The following is a 21,726-nucleotide window of genomic DNA, read 5'->3' on the forward strand; positions in this document are numbered from 1 at the left end:
TGGCAAGAAAATTCATCACAAATTCACATATATAAAATTCACATATCAGAGCTTAAAATTTCATATCAAAGCTAGAGCATCTCTTATCAAAGTTGGAAATTCATCTCAAAGCTAAAAATTGAACATTAAAGTTGGAAATTAACCAAACCCTAGCAAAACCATGAAATTACCATAAACATGCTTCCTTTAACTTCAATCATAACATATCTTGCATAAATCTCAAGAAACAAGTAAAAAGAGATGTTATCTGGGAATTTTACCTCAAAACCCCAAGATGACAAGCAACTCAAGAGTTTTCTTCTTCAAATAACTCCACCAAAAGCTCACCTCCAAGCTTAACTCAAGGTTTATCAGAGTGGATTAAGGTTGGTCTTTGGATTTCTCAAGAAATCAAGGTGAAATTTGGAGTGTTTTCTCTCTTATTTCCTCTCCAAGGTTCGGCCATAAGGAAGGAGAAATGGAGGAAATTTTTGGTCAATTGCAAGATAAAGACTAGAAGAAGTCTTAGTCAAAGAAAGCTTCCAACGTTGACACTTGTCGTCTCTTGGCTCCATTCCTATCTCTTTGTTTTTCTTAGCCTCTAATTGCTAGTTTATGCTCATCTAATACACTCTTAACACTTCAAATCACATCATCCCTCTTGTACTACAATCTTTCTTGTTCATCAACTATAATGCGCACATCTCACTAGTCAATCGAACTATCCTAATACTCTACGAAACTTAACATATATCAAAATTATAAAAAGGAAAAGAGAAAAATCTTGACTTAACCTTTAAAATCACCATGAAATTTAAGCTAGTAAAGCAAAATAAAAGAAAATATAAACTAAATTTTTTCAAAATTAAGAGAAAATATAAAATAATTTTCGAGTTCTCACACCTTACCTTTGCATATGACATATTGATTTTTCCTATATGCTTACAGGATTGCTTGAATGCTATTAAGGATTTCTTATCGGAGTATCAGACAGTTTCTAGTCAACGAGTAAATGTAAACAAGAGTTCATTCTTTACTTCCTCATGGGCAAACACTGATCATGTGCAGTTGGTGTCCTTTGTTTTGGGATTTCAAAAACAAGAATTCCCTTTTACGTATTTTCGGGCTCCAATTTATAAGGTACAGTTGGGATACGTATTGTTTGATGGTATTGTTGCTAAGATGAGGTCGAGGTTGATGCACTAGAGTACAAAATTGCTTTTTGCTGGGGATAATTTAGTTTTAATTCACCATGTCTTATCATCCTTACCAATGTACTTACTTCAAGTGCTAAACCCACCAAAGCCGTGTTGGGTTGGTTGGGAAGGATCTGTAATGTGTTTTTATGGGATTAAGGTTTAGAAAATAGGCGTATTCATTGGTCTTCTTGGGATAAGGTTTGTTTCCCGGTGGAGGAGGGTGGCCTTGGTTTTCGATTGTTCGTGGACATGTCTAGGGCATTTTCATCCAAGTTTTGGTGGAAGCTTCGGCTTAATGATTCTACATGGGCAGAGTTTATGCATGAAAAATACATTAAAGGTCTTCATCTAGCAGCAGTTTCCTTTTCCTGACCCACAACATGATGGAGACGCCTTGAGGAGGTTCGGCCGTTGGTTGAGCCAAATATTCGACAGTCACTGGGAGAAGGATTAGTGGATTTTTGGAAAGATAGGTGGTTATATGATGAGCCATTGTGTACTATTTTGGGTCGGCTAGATGTGCCTCATTTCTTGGTGTCCGAGTTTTTTGCAGGGGATGTTTGGAATGAACAACGACTTACGCAATGGGTCCCGGTTCATATGGTTCATGCTATCAAGAATGTTTGCTTTCAAATAGATTAGAACGACAAGATGGTATGGTTTCCTTTGCAGACTGGTTCTTTTTCATTTAAATCTGCTTGGAAGTTGTTGCGCAAAAAGAGGAATTTGTCACTTATGGATTCTTTGCTTTGGAGCTCACTTTTACCATTGAAAATGTCCTTTTTTTGCTTGGCTGCTAGTGTATAATTTTCTTCCTTTAGATGTTAGTTTACATTCATGGGGGTTGAACATTCCTTCAAGGTGTGATTGTTGTCATCGTGCAGAGGAAATAGCTTTGCATGTGTTTTTAGACTGGCAAGTTCCAAGGGAAGTTTGGAACATGTTCTCAAGTAAATTTGGGTTTTCTTTGCAAAGATGCTCAAATTTGGCATCATTGTTTGTCTACTGGTATTATTCGACACCAAATACTTCAAGGAGCCATATTCATGTTTTCTTGCCAGTAGTGGTTTGCTGGTTTCTCTGGTTAGCCTGGAATCGGGCCTAATTTTAGAATGTTTCCTAGGGCGCGGGCAGGGTGATCTTGTAGGTTGATTGTTTTTCGAGCAGCTTGGAGTTTCGCACATGTTTCGTAAATCGCACTTTAGAGGTGATTTGGATTGTTGTTTGCTAAAATTTGTTAAATTCTCTCCCAAGAATTTCTCATGTAGTGTGGTGGCTTGGGAAAAACCTCTTCAAGGAGGATAGAAGCTTAATTCTGATGCTAGCGTTAGACAAGTTAAGGCATCGGGTAGAGGTTTGGTGTGGGATTACCATGGGAGGTTGTTTTTCACATATTATAAGGAGTTTGGGGAATGTGATGTATTGATGGCGGAAAGCTTGTCTTTATTATTTGATCTTCAGCTCTATCAGTGAAAAGGTGTTTGTTCGTTGCTTGTTGAAATGGATTCTCAGGTTTTGGTTAGATTGACATGCTTTGAGGCACTTGCTAAATGGCCTTTGTGTAATGTTTTAAGAAAAATTAGAAGGTTATTACAAGATTTTTCGGCATCTCTACTGTATATTTTTCGAGAAGCAAATTCTTTAGCGGATTGATTAGCGGCTATTGGGGCATCTAGTGAGATTGTATATGATCATATGTAGCAATTGCCTTCTTTAGTTCAAGCCACTATAGTTCTTGATTCACAAGGCCTGCCATGTGTGCTCACGATAGTATCTCTTGGGTAATTTTGGCTGAGGTTAGGTTTGGTCCCCTTCAGCTTTTGTAAAGTTTCCAAGTTTATGAATAAATTAGGGTCTGGCAACCCAGCCCCATAAAAGGGGGTCACGTCAAAAAAAACATGGACTACATCGTAAGAATAGGGTCAAATTGTTGAGCATCACATGACATTTTGACTTGCAAGAATGGTTAGTGAAACAAAACGAAAGAATTCCTCATAGTACACAAGCCCACGTGTATCCACTCACTCTCATGTCTACACTCAAGTGCTTCTATCACTCAAATAATCTCTCCAAGTATATTCTCAAGGCCTTGATTGCCTCTCTCAAAGAAATTAGAGTTTCCTCAAAGGTTATCAACTAAGCTCAACAATCGAGTTGCTTGAGTGCAGCAATTGAGGATTTATAGGACGGCACAAGGAACAATACTAAACTGGAGTTTTTAGAAGTAAATAACTGGAATTTAAGCACAAAAATATTCTAGAAAACTACTGGAAATAGGCTAAAATTAACGACTTGAATAAACAAAAAGAAAACAGTGCAAGAAAGAAATGAAAGGAAATACCCGACACTAGTTTAGGACTTAGCGACTAGAAAATTGACAACGGGCTGGAAATCTGGATAATTTCTGGAAATTAACCCCTTTTCCCAGTGAAACAAGGACTAAATAAATTGTAATTGGCAGTTTCCAAAAGAATTTTGGCCAAAAACAAATCGGATTCGAAAGCTGGAGGAATCCAATTGTGATTTGGAAGGATAACTGGTGGCTGTATTTTTTTCTTGTCCAACAGATTTTTAAACTTCCAAAAACACAGCCAGCACCTATTTAAGGTTGCTTTGAAGATCAAATTCATGGTTGGAATTCTTTTCAATTAACAGCCAAGAACTTGTTGCAGACAACTTGGGTTTTCTTTTGGATAGCTTTGGAAAGTTGATGTTGTTTGAAATAATGGTCCAAAAACCCCAGAAAACCTTCAAGAATTCCCATGATTTTCAACATGTTAGCTCAAGGATTCAAGAATTGGAGGAGGGTTTCAAGAAAATTTGCCAAAACAGTCCAATGTTTCAAGAGTTTCAAGAACACTTCTAGGGTTTTTTTTCAAGAACTTCAAGAATCGCGTTTTAGGGTTTCAAGAACTTCAAGATTGTTTCTTCAACCAATGAAGAACTTCAAGAAATCAAAGTTTGATTCAAGAATTTCAAGAAAAAGGAATGAGCAGTACACTTTTCCTAGACACATGACACAATTCGCCAAGAAACTCTAACATTGATGTCAGATTTCTTCAAGACACAAATGGACTGATTTTTTTTTATTGAACAAGACACAAAAACACACAAGAAAGATAACACACAAATAGAAATTTTTTTATGAACAGTAACTTTAGATGAACATTACCCACAGATGAACAATAATGACAATGAACAGTAGTATCGATGAATAGTAACTTTTTTTTTGGACTCAAAGCACAAAACCCTAGAAACTCTAAAATAAGAAGGAAGACACAAACAAGAAAACTAAAAGGGATATAACTTGGAAATCATCAACTAGCTTTGATACCAATTGATACGAATCCCATGATATGATGAAACTCGCATCAACAAGTCCTAGATCTTTGATGATCGAAGTAGGTTTAGGCTGCGGAAATTCCTACATAGACCTATCTAATCCTCATAGTTGTGAATTAGTGAATCCTAAGATGGTAGAAAGCGCCACAATCAAATGCGGTTTTTAATTGATAAGCTAAAACCGAACACTAAAGAGATAACCTCTAATGTATTCAAAGGTGTTCAAAGAGCCAAGAGAGAGTTTTCTCACTTGTATAAATGCTAGAAATTTTTGTCTTCTATTATTAATGAAAGAAATAAGGTCCTTCTATAAGACTTACAAGACTCAATCCAAGTGAATAACAATTTTTCCTAACAACTAAAGGACTTCAATAAATGACTAATTAACTAAGCAAATGGCCCACAAACATACTTATTTTATTGGCCAAATTTGACTTACAAAATAACCAACTAAAATAGCTAAAACAATGACTAAAAATAAATGCAAACAAATGATTCCAAACTAAACTTGATCCATCTCTTTAGCCCCTTTAAATGCTTTTGAAACACCAATGGCAACTTGGACAATTTGAACCACAGTGAAAAAGTAACTCCACACTTTGATAGTCTCAGTGCTTACATCAGATTTTGAATGCACTCTCAAAGGAGTGAAAAACAAAAGCAATTACAATTGAAGAGGCTAAGGATTCAAATTCCATACCTATTGAGTCTCTTGTCCACTCTCTAACATTTTATCATGAATTGAAATTGAAACCTAAGACTCATGATGAAGAAGAAGCAAGAGCAAGGAGCAAAAATTCCACTCAAAGATGTTTTCTTAATTGATTTTGATGAAGAAGATCTTGAAGAGGAAGACCTAGCTCTTATCACTTAGGGCAGAAAAAAAATTCTTTGTCAATAGAAAAAGAGTGAGAACAGCAGGTCCTGATAACTCAAACAACAACCAAGTCTCAACCTTATTCAAGGGAAAGGACGATCAAGAAAGGACAAAGAAGCAAAATGATAACTACTTTGAATGTAGTAAGTCAAGGCATTACACAAATGAATGCCCAAACAAGAAGAAAAGAGAACGCAAAGGAGAAAGAAAATAACATTTCATCAACTATCAAATTTCTTGCCATGATTACAACTTTGAAGGTGAAGCTGAAGAGAAAAATGAAACTGTACAAATAGCTTTTTATGGCTAGTGGTGGAAAATGAGCTAACAACAAGTTACAATGCTTGTGATGATTTAGATGAGAATGATATTGATGATGTTGAATCACTAATGTTGAAAATGCATGACAACCTGGAAGAATCACATGCTAGAAATGTGGAGTTAAAACTCAAGATTACTATTTAAATGAATGAGTACTCTAAACTGTTTAGAAAATGAGTCTCAAAAAGAGATGTTTCATGAAAGATATGAATAGAAAGCTGAATCAAAGGGATGAATTGAATAGAAAGCTAAATCAAAGGAAATGTTTTATGAAAGATAAAAAAAAAGGGATAGAATGAGTTGAAGAGAAAGATGGATGATTTAAATATGTTTTTACAAGATAAGAAACAAACTGTTTTGATAAAAAGATAGTAGAAAAATTCACTTGTTAACAAAAATTTTACTACTTTTAAAAAAGATGGAATATGCTACATTAGATCTCATGTTAGAAATTCAAATGTAATATACAACTTTTGTTGTCAAAATGGCCATGTCAAGAAGGAATGGTATGTTAGAAGAAATATTCAGTGTTGAAAACTCCTACTAATCCTCTTGGACACAAAAGAGCATGGATATTGAAAGTTATTTTCAAATTTTTTGTGCAAGTTTGGTTAAATATCACTAACAAAGCATCCAAATGATTCATTGATAGACAAACAACTGGAGACGCATCACTCTTTATCAAGCTAAAACCAAAAAGTAGTGGCAAAGTTACATTTGGTGGTGATATGAAGGCAAAATCAATTGGTATAGGTGATGTTGGTAAGAATGGTAAAACTTTTATTCAAAATGTGCTTTTGATTGATGGCTTAAACTATAATTTGTTGAGTGTTATTCAACTATGTGACAAGGAACAATATCTTTCCTTAAAAGCATGAATGTTGATACTTAATACTAACTTTAATATTGTGTTTAGAGGAAATATATATCATGAAAAACTTGATCACAACAATGTTAGATGCTTGAGTATTACAAAAGATGATCCTTGGTTTTGGCATAGAAAACTTCGTCATTTTAATATGAATTTGCTCAATGAATTATTTAAGAAAGAACTGGTTAAAGATATGCCTAGAATCAAGTTTGAAAAGGATAGAATTTGTAATAAATATCAATTTGAAAAACACACCAAAACAACTTTTAAATCAAAAAACTATATGTCTACCTCAAGATCTTTAGAATTCTTACGCATAAACATGTTTGGACCAACTAAAGTTGCTAGTTTGGATAAAAAAATATACGCATTTGTGATTGTTGATGATTACTTTAGGTATACATGGATATTTTTTCTTGCTAACAAGGATGAAACCTTCAAAAATTATATTTCATTGTTTTCTAAAGTTTGAAATTTGTTGAATCTCAATATTGTTAAGATTAGAAGTGACAATAGTTTGGAATTTAAAATTTGTGCCTTTCTTGAATTTTGTGATCACAATTGTATGTCACATAAATTTTCTGTCATAAAAGTGCCATAGCAAAATGAAATTGTTAAAAGGAAAAATCAGACTTTTCAAAAAATGGCCAGAATTATGATTAATAAATGTGACTTGCCAAAGTATTTCTAAGTTGAAGCTATAATTATAGCATGCTACGTGATAAATAAAGTTCTTTTGAGATCTTTGTTGAACAAAATATCTTATGAACTTTATTTGTTAAGAAGCCAATTGTTGGTTATTTCAAAATTTTTTGCTACAACTGTCTCATTTTGAACATCAAGGAACATCTTGGTAAGTTTGACAATTAAGTTATGCTTTTTCAAAGAATGTCACCAAAGTTTTTTCACGTGCATGGCTAGGGTTGCTGCCTAGGGCTGCCGTCACCAACTCTAGGGTTACTAGGAACTTCCAGGCTGCTCCACGGGCATGGCTGCCCTTCAACCTTTGGTTGAGGGGCAAGCGGTATCTCCGACTAGTAAGAAATCGTTTTCCCAACTGTTTACACAGCAGGCAATTCCACAAATTCAGATTCGACCAACATCCACATACAAAGGGAAGGCTACTGTTGTGTTCTCAAAGGAAGATGCCGACAGATTGGCAGCCCCTATCGCCTAGCTCTCGTGGGAAAGTTTTCCCATGGTTGTCCGCCATTGGAGAAGATCAGAAAATTCTTCACTTCCCTTAACCTGCGCGACCAAATCAAATCACTGTCGGTCTTTTGGACTACAAACACATCCCCCTACGATGCACTTCACAAGCTGATTTTAACCGAATCTGGACGAGAGGAGTTTGGTAGCTGGGCAACTATCCCATACGCATGTTCTGCTGGACCAGGGACTTCCATGTTTATAGGGAGTCTTCTTTGGTTCCTGTTTGGGTATAATTACCAGCACTGCCAATCCACTTCCATGATAAGCACTCTCTGTTCTCAATTCTGTCTCCCATAAGGAAGCCCCTATTTTTAGATACAGCGACTACGGCAGGAACAAGGCCAAATGTGGCCAGGGAATGTGTGGAAATAGACTTGCTGAAAACACAATGTGTAAGGGTGTGGGTGGTGGTGGAGGGAGAAGCTGGGTTCTGGCAGAAGGTTGTAATGTACGATGTGTCGAGGTACTGTTCGTCCTGCTGGAGGCTGGGTCATCGGAGGGTGAGTGTAGGCGAAATGACAACGAGATAGAGATGGCCAAGCCACAAACGAAGACTACTACTGTAGCTCAGGGTCGACACATCACAAAGCTGGGCTGTTTGGCGGAGGAGAGCACGAAGATGAACACGGATAGTGAAACATCAAAACAGCAGTGCCAAGACTCTAATGTGCATCTTGGCGAGTGCAATGCTAATCCTAGTGTAACTTGTACCCAACCCGGATCCGCGAGAGGTCCGCAGTCTCGGTCGGAGACTCCAGCATGGCTGAAGCGAAAGAGACTGGGGACGGGCAATCTATCTTGCTGAGGCATGCTAAGTGTTCTCAGGAAAGGTTGCTCCCAGTGGTGCCTACACGTAGCGTAGAGACGACAGTCCCAAACATCATGGAAGAGGTTCCAGCAAGGAGAGAGGGAGAAAAGGTTGCGGAGGCTTCTGGCAGCGAAAAAGGGCAATGATGTAAGGTTGTGGTGGGGAGTTTGGAGACGGAGTTGGTTCCCTACCCCACACATATTCTAGACAGCTTGCGGGTTAATGAAGAGGGGGGGCTGATGACACTGGAAGGAGTTTGTTTGAGCTGCAATCTAGCACTGGTAACCTATCATCGAGGGCAAGGAGTGTGTACATAGCTCAGATCGACTATACTTTGGAAGCTCTAAACATCGAGCAGCCAAGGGCTGATGGGTTTGGCACTAAGCACAGGAAAGTAAGAGGATTAAGGGCGACCTTCCCGTCGGACAGGCAACTTCGCTCATCATCAACATATTCTCACAATGCTTACCAATTGTTATCTCATGATTACAACCTTTTTTGGAACATTAGAGAGGTTGCAAGACCCCCCCAACCTCAAGAGGTTAGTGAAACTATTACGAATGCATGATGTAAAATTTGCTGCAATATGTGAACCAAAGGCAGATGTCTCACAGATTGAGTCCATTAGATTACGGCTTTCGTTTGACGCTGTAGAGGTTAACACGTCAGGCGATATATGGGTTTTCTATAGTTTACCATTTATGTGCTCCGCGTTAGGTCGATCTTCCAAACATATTTCCCTTCTAGTTCATCACTCTTGGCTACCAGGAAATTTAGTTGTCTCATTTGCCTATGCGAGCTGCTCGAGGGAGGAGAGACGGATACTATGGCATGCTTTGTTGGCTGACAAGCCAACTTTGATACCTTGGTGCATGTGTGGAGAATTTAATGTGATTATGGAGCCACAGGAGAAGAGAGGAGGGCACCCATTTGGCAACACTGAGGGACAAGAGCTTTTGTCAGTTATGGAGGAGGCCGTAGTATTTGATGCGGGTTTCTCAGGATCAAGCTTCACATGGACTAACAATAGAAGGGGTCGAGCAAGAATTTGGAAGAGATTGGATAGACTCTTGATCAATGAAGAATGTGCGACGTTGTCATCGTCCATTTCAGTAACTCATCTGGCGAGGCACCCTTCGGATCATGCTCCACTAAAAATTTCATATAAGTCCCACTTGGATGATAAGCCACGACAGTTTCGGTTTTTAAATGTCTGGACTTCCACCCGGTCTTTATTGGAAGTGATTCAAAATGTGTGGAAGCAGGATGTGAGTGGACCCCCATTGCGGATCTTATGTTACAAGCTATTGGCGACCAAACGAGCGATTCAAGAGTGGAACAAAAACTCATTTGGGAATGTGTTTGATGCTATTCGCGCAGCAGAGGAGAATGTACTCCGTGCGGAATCACGAGTAGAGCATGAGGACTCGGAGGAGACGCAGATAGAGCTGAACAAATCTCAAGCAGAGCTATGTCATGCTCTTTTGATTGAAGAGTAGTTTTGGAGCTAGAAGGCTCGGGTAAAATGGCTACGGACCGGGGATAGCAACTCGAAGTTTTTCCATACAACGGTCAAGCAGCAGAGGGTGCAAGGGGCGATTCATCGTGTAAGGAATATGAATGGGGACTGGGTGGAGGATGACAAGGGCATTGCAACTACAGCTATCAGTTACTTCTCAGATTTGTTCTCAGCTTCCGGTAGAGCAGAGTCGGGGATGCTGCATCTTATTTCGAGTCTCATCACATGGGAGGATAATGTGGCCCTGGAGAGGTATCCTTCAATGGAGGAGGTAAAACGAGCGGTTTTCGGGATGGACGGGGACAGTGCGGCTGGTCCAGAGATGGTTTTACTGGTAAGTTCTTTACTTTCGCATGGGACATTTTGGCTCAGGATGTTTACAATCGGGTACTGAGTTTCTTCTGTGGGGCCAAGATACCCCGTTTTATGACCTCTACATCCATCATCCTCATTCCAAAGGTCTCGAACCCTCAGGACTTTTCCCAGTTCCGTCCGATTAGTTTGTGTAATTGTTTCAATAAAGTTCTATCTCGCATCCTAGCGGATAGAGTGGCAATTTTTCTTCCCAGAATTGCGTCCCCCCAACAAACTGGATTTATTAAGGGTCGAAATATCACAGAAAATTTCTTGTTGGCCCAAGAGATTATCACGGGTATTGGAAAAAAGACTAGAGGAGGCAATGTTGCACTCAAACTGGATATGTCAAAGGCCTATGACCGGGTTGACTAGATTTTTCTTGTCACTGTCCTGCGTAAGTTTGGTTTTGGGGAACATTTTATTGACATGGTGTGGCACCTAGTGTCGAACATCTGGTTTTCAGTTCTTATTAATGGATCGCCACATGGATTTTTTAAATCTAGTAGAAGTTTGCGGCAGGGGGATCCCCTTTCTCCTTCACTGTTTGTAATTGGGGCTGAGGTCCTGTCACGAGGCCTTAATAACCTGACTACGCAGCCTGGATTTAGGGGATTCAGCATTCCGAGAGGCTGTCCGCCTGTCACCCACTTAGCGTAGGTGATGACCAAGAGGATGCATCACTAAAAGACCTTTCAAAAGATTGGAAGTTTGTTCAAAACCATCCAAAAGAGTTGATTATAGGTAATCCATCAGAGAGGGTAAAATCTCAATCTTCTCATAAATCTTTGATTGATAATTTTGCATTACTATCTCAACTTGAGCCTAAGAGTGTAAATGAGGATTCAAAGGATCATATTTGGATTATAGCAGCTATGAAAAATGAATTAGCTCAATCTGACAAAAACAAAGTATGGATTTTAGTTGAATGGCCACTAAATCACTTGGTAATTGGTACTAAATAGGCTTCTAGAAACAAATTAAATGACAAAGGTGAAATCATTAGGAATAAGGCTAGACAAGTAGCTAATGGTTATGTACAAGAGGAATGGATAGATTATGATGAAACTTTTACTCAAGTAACTAGATTGGAATCTATTACAATGTTTCTTTATTTTGTTTATTGAAAAGTGTTTTTTTAAATGGTTGCATTAATCAAGAAGTGTCTGTTGAACAACCCCTAGGATTTGAGTATGAAAAATTTCCATATCATGTGTTTAAACTCTCAAAAGGTTTATATGATTTAAAACAAGCACCTAGAGTTTGGAATGAAAGACTAACTAGATTTTTAAATGAAAATGGTTTCAAAACAATTTTTATTGATACTATAGTGCTTACAAAAGCATGTGATAATGATCTCTTATTTATACAAATCTATGTGGATGATATCAATTTTATTTTGGTGCTACTAGTAAGTATTTGTACAAGGATTTTTCCAATGTTATGCAAAAGGATTTTGAATGAGCATAATGCAAGAGATGAATTTGTTTCTTGGATTGCGATTCCATCGAACTAAGGAAGGAACATTCATACATTTGGTCAACTATACGAAGGAGTTGTTCAAAAGATTTGGAATGCAAAAATCAAACCAAGTAGGCACTCTGACTTAAGCATCAATCAAACTTGACAAACATGAAAAAGGTGCAACATTTGATGAAAAATAATATCAAGCTATGTTGATAGTTTACTTTACTTAACCACAAATAGGCTGGACATTATCTTTGCCATTTGTTTAAATTCTCATTTTCAATCTTGTCCTAATGAATCGTATTCGATTACTATGAAAAGAATTCTTAGATATCTTAAAGGTACATTAGAATATGGTTTATGGTACTTAAGTCACATAGTTTTGACTTAGTTGAGTTCTTGGATGCTGAGTTTTCTGGTTGTAAGTTAGACAGGAAAAGTACTAGTGGAACTTGTCATTTCTTAGAAAAGTGTCTAGTATCTTGGTTTAGCAAAAAAAAAGATTTCATTTCTTTATCTATGGTGGGAGTTGAACATATTACTACAGGTGCATGTTGTGCTCAAGTAAGTTGGATCAGAAACACTTTGTTAGATTTTTGTTTCGCATTCAAAACTGTGTTCATTAAGTGTGACAATACCAATACTATTAATCTCACCAAGAATCCAACACAACATTCTAGGACAAAGCACGTAGATACAATGCATCATTTCATTAGAGATCTTGTTTAAAAAGGTGATATTTGTGTTGATTATGTGTGTACAAATGATCATTTAGTTGATATTTTCACTAAAGAAAGTTCTAATGTAATTTTTATTGTTCTTCAAATCTATTTTTTGATATTTGTATATGTTTGAAGATGTAATTTCTACCATTATTGCAGATTTTAATGAAATTATGATATTTTATATTAAAAAAAATGAAATACCGTCCGACCTATTTCTCCACTTGACTCGTAAAGTTTTCTCAAAATAACTATTTTTTTTTTTTTTTTGCAGTTTTTGGACGATCATTTCTTTTCTCAGACAATATGTCCTATCTTTACTTAGAAATTTCACTTTTAGGATAATAGATCAAATGGTCAAATCTCTATCAGCCAGCTGAACCCTCATACTTACAATTCCTAAAAGGATCCAATGCCTAACAATTTGTGTTTCGTATATTTTCGCACAAATTGACCTTTGATGTAAATTAATAGAATTTGGGTACAAATCAGGTCTTATTTGATGTGAATCAAGCGCAGATCTATGTATCTTGATTTGTTACTATTTGATATAAATCAAGTACAATTTGATATAAGTTAATTATTATCATTTAATAAACTGAAAACAATTTTGTGTAAATTGAGTGTAAATTGTTAATTTTCACCAACTTATATGAAATGGAACTTGTGAGGCCCATTTCGGTTCTTAAATTCTCTAACCGTTAGTTTCTTTTTCAAATCAAAACATTCAAAATCCCTTCTTAATCTGATTTTCTCTCTCTAAACCAAATCCCAGGCATTTCTCCACTCCTATTTCTCAATGGTCTCACGGTCGTTCGATTGCTCGATTCTTTTAGTGGGTCTTCTTCAAGCATCTGAATTCGGATTCATAATCATGATTCGGGTAAAAAGGCCTACCATTTCTGCATCTATTTCTACTGGGCTAGGAATTGAAAGAGGAAGAGAAATAGGTCAAGAAAGGCAATCTGATAAAGGAAAGGGAACAACTATTCCTACCGGATACAAAATTCATTGAAAGGGAGAGGTTCTTCAGGGGCTGAGGGTGGAAGAGCTCCTAGTTGAACCCCATTTCAACTGAACTCTCTTCCTGAATTCATTAATCCTGAAGCCTCTGATAGGCATTCCATTTTCCTTACTGAAACCTTTATTCCACAAAGACTATGCAGAAAGGCGATCTGCACAGCTGAATTTACAATTTATTGAACAATGTCTTGCAAAATAAAATTGGGGTCATTTATTTTGTCTTGATGAACCATTTTATCAGGAGATGGTAGTCCAATTGACTGCAAACGTGGGAAAGCCTGAGGACTGTGAGTACATTGTTTCTAGAGTGAACGGAATAGACATGAAATTGACTCTGTTTTGATAAACAAATTTTTTTATTGCACGATTAAAAACCCTGGTAAATTTTCCTACTTTTTCTCTTTTGATCAATGGCCTGGTACAAATGATGGTCTTGATATTTACGGAGGTACAAATGATGGTCTTGATATTTTCAATGCTAAGTTTAAAAAGGCTACAGAGGGCTAAAACCACCTTGTTGAGTCCCAAATTGCAGATTTTATACGTCTTAGCTACAAATTTATTGTTTCCAACCCATGGCCATAGGACTAACCCGAGTAGAGTGCTACTTTATGCCTTCTATTTTGTTGCTTTTAAGGTTCTAAGGAAACTAATACCAGGAGAAATCTCCCTTTTGCAAAGTTTTTAACTAAAGTGTTCAAATACTTTCTTTTTTCCATTACTAGTTCTCACATTTATCCTTCTTATGTTACTCAAGAATATCTTGAAGGGAAAATGGTCAATTTAGTCCTTAAAACTTTTTTTTCATCGATTTCATCCCTATATATTATTTGTAGTCAATTTAATCTTTAAACTTATATATTGGTTTCAATCTATGAACTCAGCAGCAGCGCCATAGCATAATTTCCTTTAGGCTCCTAATTAAGCAATCCAAAAGGGATATTTTAGGGACTTTGATGCTAGAGCTATAACAAAAATTAACCGACAGATAAGTCTTGTGAGAAATACCCAAAATCCAAAACAAAAACAAAAAATTTTCCAAGGCTGCCAAGTGGTGCTGGTGGGGTTGCTTCCATGCTCCATGGCACTGCTTGCAAATTCTAGCAAAATCCCTGCTTCATGGCACTACTTGCTTTCGTCATTCTTGATGTACACATACCACTTCCCTGTAAGCGGTGTAGCAGCAATATTGCCAGCTTGTTTGGATAGACCAAGAGGGATAGTCCCATTAAGAAAATTGGTATTAAGATCCAACCAAAGCAAGCTACAGCAATCCCCTAATTCTGCAGGAATATTCCCAGATAATGAATTGTTTCCGAGCTTTAAAATCGCAAGATTTGACCACTCAACTGGTTGTTTGAGAGTGAAATCCAATTAAATTCGTACAATTGCTGAGACTAGCAGGGATTGATCCATTCAGATCACTGAAATCAAGAATCAGATTCTCTAACCTCTGCAAGTACATCAGCTCTTGTGGGATTTCTCCATAAAGCTGATTTAACCAAGAGATAATCATCCCAAGCTAGATGGGAGTGTACCAGTCAAGTAGTTAAAACTGAGATCAAGGGATTCCAACTTGGAACAATTACTCAGACTCTCTGGTATTGAACCAGTGAGCAAATTATTTTGAAGATACAACACTTTCAAATTGTTCCTGGGGTCCTGACAAATCCCAGGTGAAATCACCCCAGAGAGATTATTACAACTCACATCCAAAGTCTCCAAACTGACCATCTTGGACAAAGATTCACGCAAAGAACCAAGGAAATTATTGAATGATAAGGACAAATTCTTCAAGTTACTCATCTTCCCAAGGGTATCGACAGGTAATTCACCAGAAAATTTATTGTTTGAGATATCAAATAGTTCCAAAACAGAGCATGCACCAAAGCTCTCAGGGACATTATCTGACAAATTATTGTAGGACAACACCAACTCCACCAAGCTTGGACACAAATCAGAGAGATAAGGCGGCAAAACACCTTGGAAATCATTTCCTCCCAAAAACAAAAACTGCATAACCCCACCAGCACCACTTGGCAGCTTTGGAAGATTTTTTGTTTTTGTTTTGGGTTTTGGGTATTTCTCACAAGACTTATCTATCGGTTAATTTTTGTTACAGCTCCAACATCAAGTCCCTAAATTACCCCTTCTAGGTTGCTCAATTAGGAACTTGAAGGAAATTATGTGGTGGCGCCACTACTGAGTTCCTTGATTGGAACCGAAATATAAGTTTAAGGATCAAATTAACTATAAATAATATATAAGGATGAAATCGAAGGAAAAAAATGTTCAGGACTAAATTGGCCATTTTCTCTATCTTGAAAAGAAGGGTTGAAATTTTACAAAGAAAAATGGTTTAGAAAGCACGAGTTTTAATTGACAAAGCCAAATTTGACGCTCTTGCTGCTGGTTGAAATCCACCTTCCCAACCTATTATATTTATATCACCCTTATCCGTTCCCTTTACCTCCCAATCCATCCATAAATTTCCTTCTTTACAAGTAGAGCTGTTAATCGAACCGGGCAGCTCGCGAGCCGAGCTCGACCCGGCTCAATAAGAGCTCGGCTCGGCTCGTTAACAGAGAGAAACGAGCCGAGCTCGAGCTCTCATAGGTACTCGTTTAATATACGAACCGAGCAGGGCTCGACTCGTTTAAGCCCGGTAGGCTCGAAAAATAAGGACATTTTCGTCATTTCCACGTGTATGTGGTAATCTAGTCAAAGGCATCTCTTGTCCGTCTGTAGCCCTAATTCATGCTTTCCTCCTTCAGTCCTTTGGTCTTTCGTTTTCTCCTCCCACAGCCGTCACCCCGCAGCCTCCATTCTCACACCACCGCACGCCGCATCCCTCAACCTCCATTCTCACGCCGCATCCCTCAGCCTCCATTCTCACCGCCAAGCGCCATCCCTAATTTTTGATTTCCCCTTTCTGTCATCTCTTTCCCGTTCCACAGCTGCAGCCACCATACGGAGCAGCGCCATACGGAGCCATCTCGGTAGAGCCAGCCGCCAGGGGCCTCTACCATACCCCGATTCACTGCATTCTGGTAAGTAGCCTTGATGGTTTTTTATCGTAGCCTTGATGTTTTGATAATTATTTGCCGTGGTTGATTTCTGTTCACATGTTTACTGTGTCACTGAGTGAGAGCCGTTGAAATAGGCCATACCCCAGTAAAAAATTTTCGCCATAGTGCCTATCTTGATCTCTGGAGTAGTGTTTGTTGCAGGGAAAAATGTGAGAAAGTAAAGAAAAATTAGTTATTTTTTCTTTCATATACGCTTGTTTACTAGGAAAATCAAAAACATTTCTTGCACTTTCGCTCACTTTCCTACATTTTATATCTTGCAAAATCTGCAAGATTTCAGGACTTTGTATACTGATCCATTATATTATATTTTTAAAGTCTTAGCAACTGCCAGCCACGGAGACCGCACGAGTATGCATTTTGCAGATTTATTGTGATTTTGCTTGTAGTTTTTTCTTCATTATCACTTACTAACAAAGCCAAAGGCTTCCCATGGGATTTTTTTTTTTAAGAAAATAAAAAAGATTGGGACTTTGCATAGAACAAGGCAGCAAAGAAAACAACAAATACTTCTGGAACTCGATTATTGTGACGGGTGTAGACATACTTCTGGAACCTTAAATCACTTGCCCAAATTGTTGTTTTGAAACTGGTGATGGTTAAATATCCAGCCATGGCAGATGGATTTTTATGCAGCAAATTGACTATTAGAAGCCTTTTTATTATGATTAATTATGGCCTTAGCATGTGAATAAATGTCTACCATCCATCTTGGATAGTTGAACAGATAGGTTCTTTCAACATTTGATTGGCGCCTCGCGCCTGGATTATTCTCTGCCCTTTTCAATTTTACTCCTTAAAAAAGGAAGATTCATTTGTCATTTGTCAATTCAGAATCTGAGGAATAATTCGATTAGCAAATATTTTTTAATCCTTGACCCTAATATTATTTTATCTTTATCACTTTCTTGTGGGTTATTTATACATTTATCACTTTCTTGTGGGTTCCAATTCAAGATCCCTTACTTGACCCTTTAACTTACCATCTATCAACTCCACAGGTCAGAAAGAAAGAGACAACCTTCAACCTGGGAACTTCACACATATTAAGAGTTCTTGAGCTGATGAATTGACATTTCTTAGATGGATATATCATTTCTTTCCTTGTTTAATATAAATGTCTACTAGAAATGCCACTATACTGTCCTTTCATTACTGTCCCCATGCACAAACTAATTGGAACTATGGATTCAGTATTTCCCTGGAATTCATCACTGTCCCTTGTTTGGATTGCCATTTTAAGAGTTTTTAAGAGCTTTTCTCTGTTATTTCATTAATCTGAATGTAAGCTTGAGAATTGAGATAGGAACAAGTTAAAGAAATGTTAAAATTAGCTTGAAGTGGGCATTATTTTTTGAAATCTGTTTTATTACTTTTGTACCTTATTTCTTAGAAATGTTATTCTAAATTTCTGTTTTAACTAATCAGAATCTGTATTGGTTATTAAATGTTTTTTATTAAGGAATGTACAACTCATTTCAAGGTTCATCATCAAGTCCTGCGATGGAGCAAAATAATGAAAACGTGGAACAATTGAATTACAACGAAGAAAGAGCTGATGAAATGAGTGAAGAAGAAATAGAAATAATAGAAGATGATGGCAATGAAGGAGGACAACAAGTAGATGGAGATGGAGGAGCTGGTCCTTTTGAGAAAAAGCAAAGGAAGAAGAAATCCAGCATATGGGATGAAATGACTGAAGTAGTGCTAGATAATGGGACGGTCAAAGTGAAGTGCAACCATTGCAAGGAGTTTTCACCAAGAGTACAACCGGAGCCACATCTCAGCACAAGAGACACCTGACTTCTTGCCTCCAAAGAAAGATGGCCATTGGGGAGCAAAGCAAACAAAAGCAACAAGTGCTTTCATTCACCGAAGGTGGACCATCACTTCCATCACAAATTTCTCGTATGATCATGCCAAGGTAAGAGAGCTTGCGTCACACATGATTCTTGCACATGAGTACCCATTTTCTATGATGGAGCATGTAGTTTTCAACAAATTCATGAAAGCAGTTTCTCCGTTTTATAAAAAGATTAATCGGCAGACTGTTAAGGAAGATTGTATGAGTACTTATACAATTGAAAAAAGGAAGCTGAAATCATTGTTGAAAGGTCCTGGTAGGATTAGTATTACAACTGATTTGTGGAAATCTGGTCAAAAAATTCAATATATGGTTGTGACTGGTCATTTTATTGATTCTGATTGGGTGCTTCAAAAACGTGTGTTGAATTTTTGCAATGTTCCTCCTCCTCATACTGGAGTTATTATAGCTGATGCTCTAAGTAAGTGCTTCATTGATTGGGGGATTGAGAATAAGGTTTCTAGCATAACTGTTGATAATGCTTCATACAATGATGTGTGCATTAGGAGACTTAGAGAGGATTTTTCTCTAAGAAAGAGATTAAGTATTGGAGGAAAAATTTTTCATGTTAGATGTTGTGCACATATACTTAATCTCTTAGTGCAAGATGGTCTTGGTCAACTTGGTGGTGTGATTGATGTTGTTAGAGAAGGGATAAAATACTTGAACAATTCAGAATCTAGGCTTCTTGAATTTGCCAAAATTAAAAAACAGCTTCAGTTGCCCTCTAGAAAACTAATTTTGGACTGTCCAACAAGGTGGAATAGCACCTATTTGATGTTAGCTTCAGGTTTAGAGTTCAAGGATGTCTTTCCAAGATATGCAGACATAGACCCTGGATTTCACTATGTTCCTACTGATTTTGAGTGGATGAAAGTGGAAGAAGTGTGCAAATTTCTAGGAATATTTCATGAAATCACTGATATGATTTCCGGGACTGAGTATCCAACATCTAACATTTTTCTTGTGGAGCTCTATAGGATTAAAGAGCTTTTAAATGAAAAAGCTCTTGATCCTTTTGAGCATATTCGGGCAATGGCTGGAAGTATGTCTGCTAAATTTGATAAGTATTGGGGGGAAAGTAATGTGCTGCTATCTTTGGGTGCAATTTTGGATCCGAGATACAAAATGTTCCTTATTAATCATGCTTTTCCGGTGATTTATGGTGAGGATGCAGCTCCTAGATTCATGGCTGAGATTAGAGACATTCTTTATGAGCTTTACAATGAATATGTTGATTGTCATGTTGTTTCCCATTCTGAACAACAAAGGCAGGTTGTAAAAAGGAGACAAAATGAAGGTTCTACTTCTTCTAGTAAGAAACAGAAAATGACTGCACCCGCCGTTTTAACTGGCAAAGAAAAGTTTCACATGCATGTGAGTGAAATTGATAGGGCTCCACCAGAAAAATCAGATTTAGATGTTTATTTAGAGGAAAGTAGGTATGCTTGTGATGCAAGGGCAAATCTGGATGTTTTGGGTTGGTGGAAAGGAGAAAGATTGAGATTTCCCATCTTGTCGAGGATGGCTGCCGATATACTCTCCGTTCCTGTTACCACTGTGGCTTCAGAATCTACCTTCAGCGCTGGAGGGAGAGTAATTGATGATCGACGAGCTTCTATGTCGGTTGAGACGGTGCAAATGTTGCTTTGTGGCAACGATTGGATCCGCAGTCTTCATGGCCTAAAGAATAAGTCTCGTGTAAGTATTTGATTGGATGTTTTTGTTGTTGTTACAGTTGCCTTATTTCTGATTTTGATGAATTTTTTAACTTTCATACTTTTATTCTGTAGGAATCACTTGATGTGGCCGAATCAATCACATTTGAAGAAGTTGAACTTCCTGAATCATTCAATGACTAATTTGGTGGCTGTTGTCCGTTGATGTTGCTTGGGGACAGTTTATGTAATTTTTTATGTTGTAATCTGATCTGGTTTGGACAGTTGATGTTGCTTGGTGGCTGTTTATGTAATTTTTCATGTTATAATCTGATCTGGTTTGGACATTTTGGGTTGGACATGTTGTAATCTGATCTGGTTTGGATATTTTGGTGTGGACATGTGGTAATCTGATCTGGTTTGGATTACTGGTGGCTGTTGATATTGTAATGTGGCTGTTTATATAATTTTTCAGGTTGTAATGTGGACATTTTGGTGTGGACGTGGTAATCTGACCTGGTTTGCTGAAGTTTTAACTTCTTGTATTGTCATTTGGTGTAGTTTTAACTTCTTGCTGCAGTTTTAACTTCTTGTAATTTGATGTGGTTTGGACATTGTAATCCCGCTTTGGACATTTTGTTTCTCCATTTGATGGTTTTTGCTGTAGTTTTAACTTTAGACTCTGCCTTGTATTGTCATTTGGCATGGCTTGTTGAATTGAATCAGGGAAATACGAGTATTGTCATTTGGCATGGCTTGTATTGTCATTCTGGCTTCAAATGATAAATCAGAGAAAGTGTATCTTCTTGTGATATGGGCTCTCCCGTAAACGAGCTTGAGCTTCGAACTCGAGCTCAAGCTCGAAAAGCTCGACTCGAGTTTTTCGCGAGCTCGAGTTCGAGCTTCGAGCTCGGCGGCTCGATTTCAAAACTCGAGCTCGAGCCTGAGCTCGAGTTTTCTACCAACACATCGAGTCGAGTTCGAGCACCTTGTAGAGCTCGAATTACCAATCGAGCGAGCTCGAACTAGCTCGATTAGGGATTCGAGTCGAGCTCGATTGTCCTATGCTCGAGCTCGACTCGGCTCGTTTAACAGCTCTATTTACAAGCCACATCCTCTTTGACGAGTGTGCTTCACAGCATCAATGCCAGACTTGGCATTTTGGATAAGAGCTCTGAATAGACTCATAAGAAGGTTCATAGAATTTCTTCGAGGGAACACAATGTTTGGAACTTGCCATTTTACTTGGGATGCCTTACTCAGCTCAATCTCTGTGTGCTGAGTACAAGGCTCAATTCCAATTGGACTCAGATAGTGAGAAGGAAGGTGATATAGATGAGAACATTGCAAACTTAGATGGCGCTAAAGAACGTACAACAACTGAAGCCCACATTATGGAGGAGCAAACTACACGCGAGGAA

General features: G+C 37.8%; 1 protein-coding gene across 1 annotated transcript; it reads left to right on the forward strand.

Moving 5' to 3' along the window:
- Nucleotides 1–18,688: 18,688 nt before the first annotated feature.
- LOC113765717 (zinc finger BED domain-containing protein RICESLEEPER 2-like) lies at nucleotides 18,689–20,805 on the forward strand. Its single transcript, XM_027309964.1, has 2 exons — nucleotides 18,689–20,348; nucleotides 20,441–20,805. Exons 1-2 carry the CDS (start codon nucleotides 18,729–18,731, stop codon nucleotides 20,507–20,509), a joined length of 1,689 nt encoding a protein of 562 aa, XP_027165765.1. The 5' UTR covers nucleotides 18,689–18,728; the 3' UTR covers nucleotides 20,510–20,805.
- The last annotated feature ends 921 nt before the right edge of the window (nucleotides 20,806–21,726 follow it).

The sequence above is a fragment of the Coffea eugenioides genome, chromosome 3 (genome assembly GCF_003713205.1).
Source record: "Coffea eugenioides isolate CCC68of chromosome 3, Ceug_1.0, whole genome shotgun sequence".
Taxonomy (NCBI): Eukaryota; Viridiplantae; Streptophyta; class Magnoliopsida; order Gentianales; family Rubiaceae; genus Coffea; species Coffea eugenioides.

Excerpts from the sequence above, each read along its gene's own strand:
- LOC113765717 (XM_027309964.1), top strand. The coding sequence starts at position 18,729 with ATGATTCTTGCACATGAGTACCCATTTTCTATGATGGAGCATGTAGTT. Across the intron at positions 20,349-20,440 it reads GCCTAAAGAATAAGTCTCGT|GAATCACTTGATGTGGCCGA; the intron begins GTAAGTATTTGA and ends TTTATTCTGTAG.